Source organism: Nansenia antarctica, assembly GCF_963989245.1.
Source record: "Nansenia antarctica genome assembly, chromosome: 5".
NCBI classification, from domain to species: Eukaryota; Metazoa; Chordata; class Actinopteri; order Argentiniformes; family Microstomatidae; genus Nansenia; species Nansenia antarctica.
This window is the reverse complement of record NC_137690.1, coordinates 24,041,163-24,055,471: the sequence shown is the minus strand read 5'-3', so window position 1 is coordinate 24,055,471 and position 14,309 is coordinate 24,041,163. Positions and strand designations below refer to the sequence as shown.

Here is a 14,309-nt window from a genome sequence, read left to right as displayed (position 1 = left end):
AAACGCGTTTTTTTTTTTTTTTTGCTGTCCACCACAACCTAACAAGTATGTTACACAGTTGACTCTCTCTCAGCGCTCATCCTGGGCGATAGGGAGGATCAGTCGGATGCGCAGTATAAATAACGAGGATGATTCAATTGATCATTTTGTCCTAAGCATGACCGATGTTTCCCTTGTCTATAGCATGACATTCCTTTCGAAAAAAAAAATCTTTTTTTGCGTGTGCGTAATTCAGTTCTCTGTACAGACATAGCATTCAAATCAATTAAAGGACAGGCATGTCTCCCTCCCACCAGCCACAGATAATCAATTTCGTGAAGTCATCAAACAGTTGGCCAGTATGCTTATATTTTCTAGCCTAATAATAGTAAAAACTAAATCAGTTACCTGTTTTGAAGACTCTTTACTGCTATTCATTTTAAGTCGTTAATTGAAGCAAAATTCAGGACTCATTTAGTTTTGCCTCTACAGCGTACTTGCCGTAGCCTACTTTGATTGTGGCACAAGGACAGCATATTTACGATGTGATTTGAGCAGATTTCTCATTCATATACCCTGGGGCGATCGAAAGTAGCCCTCAAACATTCCATTCCTTTTGCGCACAGGCACAGCACTGACCTAAATATAATTTGAAATATGTGAAAACACTCTTTGATAACTCCATCTGACCATTACCAAAGGTATTCTTTTATAATTCTAAAAGTTATACAATTATTTTCACATTGTATCTAAATGTTCTGGTCATAAGTAGGCTACACTTTTATTGATCAAAGACCTCGTTGTTTCTGGAGTCAAGTGACCAACAAAGCTTTAAGCCTCCTCTTGGCCAGCAGCCGACCATTCCACAGTTATCCCCAGTGTGTACCTCCAGTCAACTGTATTACCTTTTGAATAAAAGCTCCAATAACATTTGAAAACAACTGTAAAACAAAGCATTTAGAAGACATCATGTACACCTTATTTTACCCTGGGAAGCTAATGGTCTTTGTGAAAGTGTGGCAACCTTTAACGGGCTCTGAAGCCCTGGGACTGGAATCAGAATGTAGAAGTTGTAGTTATCATTTTTGGCCTCTGGGGGGCGTTGTAGGTCCAGTTAGCTGGGTTGGTGCAACACTGTAACTGTTCCCCCTATCGTTCTGAAACTGGTGAAAGGTAGTTCTTCTACTGCCATAATGTCGGGCGGTAGAAAGCCCCGTTCGGTAGCAAACCCTTTGGAATCTGCGATTACCACACCCGGTGAACGAATTTTGAGAGAATGCCACAGTTTATATGTCGACAGCGAAAACGGTAATTAACATGCTCATAACTAATGCACATAGCCTACAATAGCCTACCAATCGTGGAAAAAACAGCCATGGGTAGTCGTGCTCAGGCTTATGCAACAAAGTAGCCAGATTCATTCCAAAGTTTCCTCTGACTCAAAAGTTTATACAAAGCATTGCTGTATAAAGTCTATAAGTATAATTCTATCTAAACTAATCAACAAGCATGACACTGTCTGTCACCTGTTTGTGACATTGACACTTGGGCCATTGCTGTAGTTCTAGTACTGGACTAACATTAATCAACATAGGGGTAGTTTATAGTGGTTAACTTCTGTGCTTCTTCCTCTATACTGTAGTCAGTTTAGTCAGTGTGGTTTTGGCACTTATTTCCAATGTGGAAAGGCACTTTATCACATGTATGCTTATGCATGCCTAATTTATTTCACTGTTTTTCTCAGGTTAGCAGGCTAGGTCAGAGTATCTCAGGGCCTGCTGATACAGATGGCCCTATCTATCAGCAGCTTATGGTGTTTAACAGTGAGGTACTCGCAATGACAGACGTACCCTTTATTTCATGTAGACATTTTTGTATATACAGTGGGGTGCAAAAAATGTGGGCACCCCTAGTCAAAATGCCTTTTACAATTAATATCTAAGTGAAAAGAAGCAAACCTAACCAATGGTACAAAGTTAAACATGACACATTTCATCACATTTTAAAGCAAGATTCTTTTTATTTTATTTTTTTACAGTTGAATAATAAAACAAGGAAAAAGGCGTTGTGCAAAGGTTTGGGAACCCTGTCAGCTAGTACTTTGTAACTCCTCCTCGGGCAACTATAACAGCTTGCAAATGCTTCCTGTAGCCAGCCAGAGTCTTTCAATTCTTTCTTTTGGGACTTTTCCCCCATTTTTCCTGGCAGAACACCTAGCTCAGAAATTTTATTCGGCCTTCTTGCATGCACGGAATGTTTGAGATCTCTCTACAGACTTTCAATAATATTCAAGTCTGGGGACTGATGGCCATTCCAAAACCTTCATCCGTCTTTCCTGGAGGTACTTCAGGTATGCTTTGAGGTATGCTTCTTGCTGGAATACCCAACCTCTCTTCAACTTCAGTTTCTGGACTGACCTTCGAACATTAGCCTCTAGAATGTATTGATATTTGGTGGAATCCATTCTTCCTTCCACCCACACAATATTGCCTGTGCCTCCAGCTACTACACAACCACAAAGCATAATGGATCCACCTCCATACTTAACAGTTGGCAAGGTGTTCTTCTCTACAAATGCTTCACCCTTTTTTCTCCAAACATACCTTCTTTGGTTGTGGCTAAAAGTTCAATTTTGGTTTCGTCAGTCCAAAGCACATTGTTCGAATAGGCTTCAGGTTTCTCAAGGTTTTCTTTTGCGTACTTCAGACGCTTAATTTTGTGTTGAGGTCGTAGGAAAGGCTTCTTTCTGGCAACTCTGCCATAAAGGTCTTTGTTGTTTAAGGTACGCTGTATTGTTGTCCTGTGAACAACTAAACCGGTGTCTGCTACTCTTTTTTACAGCTCTTCTGCAGTGATATGTGGGTTCTTCTGAACATTTCTCACCAGATCTCGGGCCATTCTATCTGAACATTTTCTTGGTCTTCCAGATCTTGCCTTGACTTCAATTGTTCCATTTATGTTTCTGACAGTGGAAATGGGTAGTTTGAAATGTTGCGAGAGTTTTTTGTAGCCTTCTCCTTGATGGTGGAAGTGAACTATCATGATTCTGACATCCCTGGACTACTGTTTAGAGGAACCCATGGTTTTTAACACCAGACACAACAGCCAGTTGGATACTTTAGAAGGCATAGAGTTGCTTCAGAATATATAGTTCAACCTTGGAATTATAATCACATGACTCATTGAAGCCCTAATGAGTAAATCACCTTGGTCTGGGCCTTAGTAATCATCTTCTCAAAAGGTAACAAAGAATAATCCAAAAGGGTTCCCAAACGGGAATAATCCAAAAGGGTTCCCATATATTCAACAAGGTGCTGGAAACATTCCTCAGAGGTTTTGGTCCATATTGACATTATAGCATCACGCAGTTGCTGCAGATTTGTTGGCTGCACATCCACAATGTGAATCTCCCGTTCCACCACATCCCAAAGGTGCTCTATTGGATTGAGATCTGGTGACTGTGGAGGCCATTTGAGTACAGTGATCTCATTGTCATGTTCAAGAAAACCAGTTTGAGATGATGTGAGCTTTGTGACATGGCGCGTTATCCTGCTGGAAGTAGCCATTAGATGATGACCAAATTCTGACCCTATCATCTGAATGTCACAGCAGAAATCAAGACTCATTTTAACAATCTTCTATTGTCCAATTTCGCTGGGCCCATGCAAACTGAAGCCTCAGTTTCCTGTTCTCAGCTGACAGGAGTGTGCACCCAGTGTGGCCTTCTGCTGCTGTAGCCCATCTGCATTAAGGTTCGACGTGTTCTGCGTTCAGAGATGCTCTTCTGCATACCTTGATTGTAACGAGTGGTTATTTGAGATACTGTTGCCATTCTATCAGCTCAAACCAGTTTGGCCATTCTCCTCTGACCTCTGCATTTTTCGCCCAGAGAACTGCTCACTGGATATTTTATATTTTTCTGACCATTCTCTGTAAACCCTAGAGATGGTTGTGCTGGAAAATCTCCCAGTAGATCAGCACTTTTTTTTTTAATTTTTTTATTTGTTTTGCAGATTTTATCCCCTTTTCACCCAATTTGGTAGCCAATTTAACCCAACTTAGCATCCAATTATCCCCTGCCTATTGCGAAGGATCCGCCGCCCGACCCCGTGGCCGGCAGTCCCAGAGGAGGCCGCCAGGCAGACTAGGCTGACTGGCTCCTCGAGCCCAGTACCGTTACTCCAGCACCAGACGGGGGCGGTGTTGCGCGACGGATCCTAGTCCAGAAATACTCCTATCCCACCCTCGGAAGCGGCCGGCCAATATGCCGCTTCCCATGTGCCTCGGCCATATCTGGATCTGGCGAGCCGGGATACGAACCCCGGCCCCGGTGGGCAGCATGCACTAGCGGCCAGTGCTTAGACCGCTACACCACCGCGGGGCTGTAGATCAGCACTTTATGAAACACTCAAACCAGCCCGCCTGGCACCAACCATGCCACGTTCAAAGTCAGTTAAATCACCTTTCTTCCCCATTCCGATGCTTTGTTTGAACTTCAGCAGATCGTCTTGACCATGTCTACATGCTTAAATGCATTGAGTTGCTGCCACGTGATTGACTGATTAGATATTTGCGTTAACGAGCAGTTGAAAAGGTGTACCTAATGAAGTGGCTGGTGAGTGTAAGTACGTACTGTCCTTGGCTTCTAGATCTGTATACACAAGCTCGCAGCAGGTGTCAAATTAAAGAGAGTGGCATTATAACAGATTACCGTGTTATTTGTAGTTCATTGGATCACCTTAAGTGGAATTTTGTTCTTTTAAGCCCTAGTGACTTAATCAGACATGTCAACGGCTGACAGAGACACTTAGACTATCTGGTAAGACTAGTAATATGATGAACTGGCAGACCTAAACTATTCTATTAAGTATCCAGAGGAAGGACAGCCACCAACCACTGTTTTGTAGTCTTTATGTGATGGTTACTTTTCGACCCACTTTGAATTCCATTTTGTTTTTCTAGGTGTTTTAGTTAGTCTTACAGTTACAGCTTTTTCTTACTTGACACAGTATTTAGTTTGAAGTGCTCATATTCCTCCTTTTTAACTCGTCTGTCAAACATGTTTCATAGTGAACCTACATCATGTTGCTAAACATTTGTATGTGTGTGTGTGTGTGTGTGTGTGTGTGTGTGTGTGTGCGCATGCTTGCCTGCCTGCCTGCCTGCCACGTGTGTTCAGGACTGGTGAAAATTGCAAGCAGTCTGGGCGTCCTGCTCCTTCCTCCCCGGAAGAAGATGATTGTGATGATAATGGGGAACCACTCTGCTGGAAAGAGTTCCTTCATCAACTGGTAATACTATAAGCCCTCATTAGCTTTATCACTCTCACAGACCAGGCTAGGATCAGGAGCTGAGTAAGTGTGTGTGAGAATGAATTCAGGAAGGAATGAATGATGGAAGGAGGAGGTATTCTATTAAATTAGTAGTAAAAGAGGTGGATTAGCCAGTGACCTCACTGGAAATGGAGGTGGTGCAAGATTAGCCCAGATATAGTACCTAATCAACCAGGAGATCATAGGAAATGATTTACATAGGAAAGATGTCAAGCAGAAAAGTATTTGTTATGATATACTGTACATAAGCTGTGAAAATGTTTAGTTTCTAGGTGTACATTTGTTTGTACACCGGAGTGACCTTTTGATTGATTTCACTGTATCCTCAATGGTTTATTAGTATTTGATATGTGAAATCAATATTGTCTCATTGAATGTAAGAGTCTGTGATAAACCACATATGTATTTTTAAATCACTGGATTATGTTCAGTGCACATACTGTCATAACATGTGTTGTTACATATGTGTTGTTATATTGTTACATATGTGTTGTTACATATGTGTTGTTATATTGTTACATATGTGTTGTTACACACCAATTCTGAGCCGTCTCAAATTGCTGCCATTTCAGGTATGTGGAAGAGCATATACAGAAAACAGGTGTTGCCATCGAAACGCAGGGTTTTACTTTCATCACAAGTGGTCGAAAAAGAGAATCACTGACGGTAAGGTTGTACTTTCTAACCATGCTTTTATAACTTGTGTTTAGAGTGTCATAATGATAATAATGATTGCTTAGTGCTTTCATTATTGTTCTAGCCATATGGCTATAATTACTGTAGTTGGTTAGTCATCACTATTACATATTCAGAAAGGCTTTTTTCCCCCCCTGTCTCTTTCAATGCAGTGTTATGTGTGTGACTTGAATAATGTCTTTAAATACATCAGGAATGCAGCAGTAGTAGACATGCAACAAGAGCTTCAATGTGAGGCCACTTGTGTAGCCTGGTGAGGCGATGCATATGTGGCTGTGCTAGTGGCACTCCTTCTGTAAGTGGTGATGAAGGCTCAGTCTGCATGCTGCTCCTCAGAGGGGCTGGGCTGCACAGAAACGCACACACGCACGCACACACACACACACACACACACACGCACACACACACACACACACAGAAGAGAGAGAGAGGCGTCTCTGCAGTACAACAAGACAAGGGAACAAGCTCTCTCTCCTCCCATCTCTCTCTCTCTTTCTCTCTCTCTCTCTCTCTCTCTCTCTCTCTCTCTCTCTCTCTCTTTCTCTCTCTCTCTCTCTCTTTCTCTCTCTCCCTCCCTCTCCCTCTCCCAAACTCTGATGAAGCAGAGGAAGATTAATTAAATAATTACAGTGAAGGTCTTGACTGGAAGGATTATCTGCTATATACAGGGCTCAAAGCAGGCACTCACAGGAGCTGATAGCCGCAGCAAAGCTCCTGGAATTGAGACCTAATGTGTCGTTTGGGGGTGCAAGGAGGAGAGAACAACTATCCTATCGAGCTGGGCTCTTCAGTCCACAAGTAGACATGTTCAGCATTTTATTATCACCTCTCTCACTATCTTCTCTCTTCCATAGGGAAATGCAACGCTACATCTATACCCACACTTCCGGCCACTCCTGGAGTTTAAAGGTATGGCTTCCCCAGAGGGTTTGAAACCCCTCCAGGGTTCTAGAGGTGGGCGTCTGTTTGTGGAACTATTAATTTCTTCTTCCTGTATGACAAATAATTGACTGTTAAGATTCCATCTTTTGCTGTGACTTAATTACTATGCTGTATACATAGTTGGTTTCACGCCAAGCTCTGCTATTGACAGAGTAGAGAGGTGCCAGTGCAGTATGTGACTGCAGTGGGCTTGAGCTCCAATGTAGTGGGGAAGGTGATAGATAATGTCGATCTGGTCTGGGTGTGACCGGCTTGTCTCTGAGGAGGGCAGTGTGGCTCCATACTGACAGTGAGACATGTATAGAGCGGGAGTTCACTGGGTGCCCAGAGCACACTATATAACGTGTGACTCACACGCCCCACTGACAGCAGTGCGGTTGAGTCAGGAGGAGCTGCTGAGAAATGTCACAGCCATTAGAGACGGCACACACAGCCAGAAGCTCCAGCAGCATCTCCGCTGAGGAGCCACAGGCCCAGGGTCGGAGAATGGATCTGTCGTGGAAATACATCTTTACAACTCAACATCAGGGAGGCCTCTTTCCAAAAACATCTTAAGATGTGAACTCATCAATGCGCATGAGGATGACTCATCAAAACGCTGTTTTATATCCTTTTGTGATATGGCCTTGTTCACGTAGTTTGTTTGTTGGCCTATAGGTTATCAGGATGTGATGTGTTTCTATATTTGCTAAAGTAACTCCAGTATGCTTTGATGTAAACCATGATTGAGAATTTTATGTTAGAACAGAAAGTGTTTAATCCTGCATGCCTGTTTTTAGCAATGTTGTATCATTGTTTTATTTATGAGTCTTGTACCAACCTGTCCTTAAGAGCTTACTTGTTCACATATCAAATTTGATGTACTGAAACCATTTCCAATCTGTAGTTGTTGTATCCACATTATTTAGGGATGGGCTGGTGTGATTAGGTTTTCCCTGGGTGGTTCTGTCCTGTGCTGTCATTCATGTCCGTGTGGTCCTGGTCTTGGGTGATGCAGCATTTTTTGCCGCCTTTGCCCTTTTTTGCATTGGATATGCCATTTATCCCTGTGAGGCAGCCGGAGCTAGCAGGGAGCCGATATCACTCATTACCTTTTCACCTTTCAAGAGGCTTATGGGCTGCTTATAATTATAGAATATATCACATATGGGCTAGCATGTCTGTATCTAATCTATCTATTTTAGCTATTCTTAAATGTTCTTTGCCTAATGACAACGGCCGCAGAGGTCTTCTCCTACAACACCTGTAGGGGCAGACTGGACTTTTTCATATTTAATGTCTCATAACTGGATCCCCTCCACCATTGGATGTAGTAACTGCCTAGATCCCCTGAGTGAGTCACTGTGTTGAAATGCCCCCCTGTTGTGCTGTGGAGACAGATCTTGAGGTAGGATCTTATGTGGATATTATGTTGATATGTCTTGAGTCAGCTTTGGTAAATGGTGATGGTCTGTGGATGGATGTCTATTGGAGCTTGTCTGGGAACCAGGGAGGAGGAGATTGATGCCTTAGCAAAGCAGCCATGGTGATGTAGGATAACCTTAAGGGAATGCTAATGTGTCACAACAGCAGCAGCAGTACAAGGGTGTGATTTGTACTGGTTGTTAACACCTGCCTCTTGCTATGAAAAAGACCCAGTGTCATCCCAAGGCACCCATAGAACGGGGGTGATGTGGACTTTCAACAGCCATTCTGTTCTGCTGCTCAGAGGGAGGGGGTGGAGGGCTCAAGCTCGTGCATGGTGTTTGTGGAATAATGTAACTGCACTACGCGTTGCTTCACAGTCGTTCTTCACTGGCTAGCTTTATGTCTCACTCCCCACCCTAAAGCTGCCAGTTGAATAGCTGTTGTGGGTAACCATGACAACAGACCTCTCTGCAGAGAGGATGGTCCGAACATTCAGTCCTAAGAATTGGGCTATGAGAGTCATCAAGGGTCGATCTATGAGGGCATTTGGCTTTTTTTTTATGATGTGATATTAAAATCCTGTTTTCAAAATGATGGGGTAACATGAGTTACGTATTACGTAGTTAAGTATGAGCATATACAATCTGAGAAGATGTATGTCAACCCATTCCAGCCATTATATCTGAACAATTCAGAAAGATTGGCTTTTTTGGGAATGGAAAAGTCTGTCACCGACTCCAAGTGTCCATGTGCACGAGCTATCAAAGTATTGACCACAATGCGGCTTTGAGTAACAAATAAAACAAGACATTGGAGCTGACAGCCTTCAGTGGGCACTGGGCGTCAACGTCTTATTTAACACCCTGAACTTCTCCTGAAGGTGGTCCTGTAGTCTAGCATCCTGTACTTTATACACAGTGTATCTGGGGAGGCTGGTGGAGGTAGAAATCGGAGGACGGCACGTGTTTGATACCATTCCTCATTCCATTCCATGCTTTACTACGAGCCTGTCATCAAATTTCGGCCTCCACCAGTCTCTATGTATGTTGTAGGTGTCACAGACTACCTGTCGGCTGAAATCTCCACCTCCAAGCAGAAGAAGTTCAGCCTGGTGACGTTCGTAGACACCCCCGGCCTGGTAGATGGGGACATGCTCTATCCTTTTGATGTCAACAAGGCCATCACCTCGTTTGGTAAGTGGGCAACACTTTACATTGGAGTTGCCCCTAACTGTTCAGTAACACTGTAATTACTGTAGTAACCTGTCTATTAACAGGTTATGCTTTTATTACTGCGGTAACAACATTGTAATAACATATAATTCAACTGTTCATTCATCACAAGCCGTGCCCTGTAAAGGTGTCTGTGTCCTTTCCGCCCATGTGTCTCTCCAGGGGAGCAGGCGGACCTGATCTTTGTCTTCTTTGACCCCATGGGCCAGGCGCTCTGCAAACGCACACTCAACATCGTGGAGAAGCTGAGTGAAAAGTGTGCAGACAAGCTGCGCTTCTACCTCAGCAAGGCAGATGAAGCTGGGCGCGAGATTGATAGACAGGTCAATACATTTCAACTGTCTGGCGATACATTGTCCATTTTAACCTGTATTCAGTATTTTGTTCAACCCAGATTAGAAACATATGAAAAAACTAAAATGTAGACATAGCATTGCTAATTGTGTTACAACATCAAGCTAAGAATAGCATAACGAGAATCACTAGAACACTCATTTTGTTCCAACTGTATTACCGTAACTGATGTTTCCTCACTAACAGCGGGTAATGATGCAAATAGTCCAGGAACTGTGTCGCCGACCAGGACTCAACAAGTGTGGTTTTGAGATGCCTACGATATACATCCCCAACCCACAGAAGGTAAGACATCATTAGTCAAAACTACTGTAGACTAATCTATCCAGACCTCGCCCTATACAGAGGTCTCTATTCCAGAAGTATAGTGTCGTAATATATAAATAGTATATATAAACCAGTGACCAAAAGTGTTAGAGTTGTTATGGAAGTCTTTACTGTAATGGATCTCCAGCTTGTGAGCAGATTTGGGCAAGATTGGAATTTAAAGTTTTCTGCTATCTCAGGTGCTAAGCGGCCATTGATTGCTCTGGAATGTAAATTTTCCTCCAGATCAGGACAATTGATGGCTAAGAAAGGGATAAATAATTTATAATATGACGGCTGTGAGAGTTATATGTTGTCTCTGGAGGGAACAGTGGTTGTAAACCATGCCGTCTGATCAGCCACCTTTGATACCAGCAGTCCCAGACGTGAGTAATCGCTCCCCCATCCTGTGATCAATGGCGGTGAAGCTGTGCAGTGGTTGGTGGATTTATGTATCCTTCCTGCACCAATTTATTTCCACTGAGAGATTGAGGCCCCACTCCCCGCAAAGTGCACAAGGCTGTCAATCAATACCCCTCGTTAGATTTTAGCATCAAACTTTCCAGCCTCAGCACTTTCAAACATGTGTACATCATGTCAAATCCAGAGGTTCTAGAACTATTCCACCACATTGTGATTCTCATAACCACTGTCAATTGAAACACATTTTTGTTGCTTATTCTTCTCCTGTTCTGTGTTTGTGTCCAGCCTAGCCGGTGTGTGAATCAGATTGAAGGAGTATGTATGACCATAGAGAAAACCATCAACCAGGCTGTCCAGAAGACCCTGGACCACCTGGAGAAGGACTGTGACCTCATCTGCTCCACAATCAGCAGTAAACTGGCCCAAGATAGGTAAGACCACTGTCTCTGTGGTCTCCCTTATGTTGACTTTGGAAGTTCACATTTTTGGATCATTGAAAAACCTTCCTATTCATTCCCAATACCTTTACAACCCCCTCACACTCAACATCCGTTAACCCCCTCATCCTCTCTCTTCCTGCAGGGCAGACGTGAGCTTCAACAACAGTGCACGGCTCCACTCCTTCCTTTGTGGGGCGCTGGGCTTCTTCCTGCCCTTCTTCTTCATCCTCAGCTTCATCGTCAACACTTTCTCCAGAGAGGAGCTGGATGTGCTGCTGGGTGAGGTGCTGGCCCGGACCCTCAGTTTTTCCACGGTATGTGACCCCTGACCTGAGCCCTCGTATCATATTCACACTGTGTGATGTTTCATCAGTGTCAACACTTTAGGCTGAAGTGCCTACAGTGGTTGCAGGATTTGAGAAATGTGTAGGCATGGTGTATTTGATACTGTTTTATTAATTTATTATCTGTCTATTCCAGTGGATCGAGGAGAAACCCCCCACCATCACACAGTGGTACAAATAAACTTTTAAGGTCTTTCCTATGGAACGCCTCAGTGCTACATTAAGGGGGAATGACAACTTTTTCTATAATATTTGGCAACCCTTTCTTGATTATCTCCCTGATGATTTAGTTGACCTACTGCAGAAAGGGCGCCCGCGATTTGTTTTCACAAATAAATCATAGTAATTGGTTTTGCTTTTGTAGTCTCTTTACCTTTGACGTGACTCTGTTGTGTTTGATGTGTCATATATGTCCAGTGTAGTAATGCAACCCATGTATGCTAACCATTATTTTTGTTTTGTAACTTGACAATACCTGTGCTGTCTGATTGTTCTGTTGTGCAAATTGAATAAAATATTATATAAAAAAATAAAATAAGGACAGCTGTTAAAGATGACAAAACAATTTATGTAGTACAGGGGGGTATTCCATCAACGTCGCTAAAGATGTTTTGATAAGTCTCACAAGATTTATCAGAATAAGCCTGGATTTTCCTTTAGTGACGTTGATGGAATACCCCCCAGGGTACATGATTACTGCACATTTATTGTTGAGTAAACATAGATCACAAAGGCAAAGTTATCTTCATATAATTAACCCAGACTTGGAATCAGGCAGATTTCTCTTTGCCCCCTCTTCTCATGAATGCACTGTTCTGTTCTTGTTTCAACAGGCAATAGTGGTGTTTCTATGGGACTGTATACCAGAGGATGGCCAAATATTGTCTGTGATCCTTGTTGGTGCTATCTGCTATCTTTTGTTGTTTCTTGCCAAGTATTTTGCGCGGTAAGCACAACCGAACTAATGCACGCATGTACGAATGCAGGCACGAACTAATGCGCGCACACATGCGCACACAAGCGCACACGCACACACGCACACACGCACACACACACACACAAAATATAGAAGTTTGTTTATTTCCATGTTGAATGACAGTTGTTGACATGATTTTTCCCAAAGCCAAGGTAATAGGACTCTTACGAAGAAGGAGAAGAGGAGTCTTGCTGAGTATAATGATTATGTCCAGGATGTCGTTAAAGCCAAGAAGGTGAGAATTAATTTAATTGGTTCTAATTCTGAATATTTGGGTGAAGAAACTATTAAAACAACATAGTAGTCTGTTAGATTGATTACTGAGACATAACGTGTGTGTACTTTACAGTACATGTCATCTGTATCTTACTTCTTTCAACAGTCTAAATTGTATGAGGAGTATCTCCAGCAGTGTGCAGCTGAGTATGAATTCTGATGCCGGGGAGTCCATTGGTAATCTATACATGTCGGACTCTCTCATGGAAATGCGATTTTGTTGGATGTCTTCATAACCAACTGGACGCTCTAAACAGGTTCTGAACAAGGTATTAGAGCCTGAATGCAATAAGCAATATAATACACTCATAGGTAATCAGAGGTGAACGGGATTCAAAGTGCCTTTTATAGAAACTGTGAAAATGTGACAAAAGCAAATCTCATGTGTGTGTTTTTTTGCATGTGTATGTATTTACATCTGAAAGCACGGCACTGTTTACATGCTAATAGGCTCCATTGTCTTTATGACTTAAACTTGCAACTGCCTTTTTGCCAGCAAGGTGTTTCATAGTCTTCAAAAATCTTTAATGTGATGTTATATGTATACTATGTACTCTGAACATGAGTCCAAAACACAAATGCTGCATAAATATCATGTTGTTTTTTTACGGAGACACTACAGCAGGGAAAGCTTTGCATTGTAGCATAATTTACACAAACACAATTTAAACTGATATATGCTCATGTATTCTTGCCAGTACTAATCATACCAGACCTAAACTTCTCCAATGGCTGGTTTATGAAATACAATTGCCAGTGCTGTCTCCTTTCTCCAAAGATAATCTATTTATTTTTTTGAATAAATATGCTCCATCTACAGTATACAATGGCTAACACAGTGCAGTAGTCCAGTGTTAATAGATGTGAGGAATGTTTTAATGTTTGTCAACTGTGAAGTCTCAATACACTGAAGTGTATTTTATCTCTTGGATATATCTCTTGTGATGTACACTATACCTTTTACTTGGTTCTTTCGTAAACCTTTCCTTTAATCTTACCTGTTTTATTTAGATCAGTGTATCAAATGCAATTCAAATACCAGATCATAAGACAGTTATTGTTACCATGTAATGCCATATATTTATTGGCATCTCGGGGTGTCTTACAATAAGTCTTTAGGTGCTTTATGCCCAAACAATGCAGAAACCCCTCTTCGGGCTGTTTGCAATCATATTTTGGAACAAAATGTGTAAGAATGTCTTCTATGTATCTTTGTGATATGTATTTGAGGATTCATTTCGTATTGATGCTCTTTCTAAGTATCTCTTTTCAATAATTGGCTTGTTTAATTGTATGTGAATTTATCTATTCTGTTTTAACCTTTTTGAGAAGCATTTTTATGTTTTTATGACCTATAGAATGTCTTCCTCCAACAGTCTGTAGTGATATATAGTTGTCATCATGTTGCAGTATTTCAAAGTATGAGGCCTCTCATAAAATCTCAATGTCATTAAAGTTGATTATTAAATATTTTCTGCTTTTTCTGAAACTTGTTTTGGCTCTTCTTTGTATAATTTTTCTGATGTAATGTTACATAGATGCTGTATTGCATAATGAGGTACAGTATATAGACAAAAACAGAATAGAGTATCCTAATAATC

General features: G+C 41.9%; 1 protein-coding gene across 1 annotated transcript; it reads left to right on the top strand.

The window, feature by feature from the left end:
* Positions 1-1,172: 1,172 nt before the first annotated feature.
* On the top strand, positions 1,173-14,145 carry LOC308157497 (uncharacterized protein; the record flags this gene model as incomplete). Its single annotated transcript, XM_080531057.1, has 12 exons — positions 1,173-1,287; positions 5,159-5,270; positions 5,885-5,978; positions 6,863-6,917; positions 9,410-9,550; positions 9,752-9,912; positions 10,130-10,228; positions 10,958-11,103; positions 11,255-11,426; positions 12,290-12,402; positions 12,580-12,667; positions 12,815-14,145. 12 exons carry the CDS (start codon positions 1,173-1,175, stop codon positions 12,866-12,868), a joined length of 1,350 nt encoding a protein of 449 aa, XP_080387183.1. The 3' UTR covers positions 12,869-14,145.
* Positions 14,146-14,309: the final 164 nt, after the last annotated feature.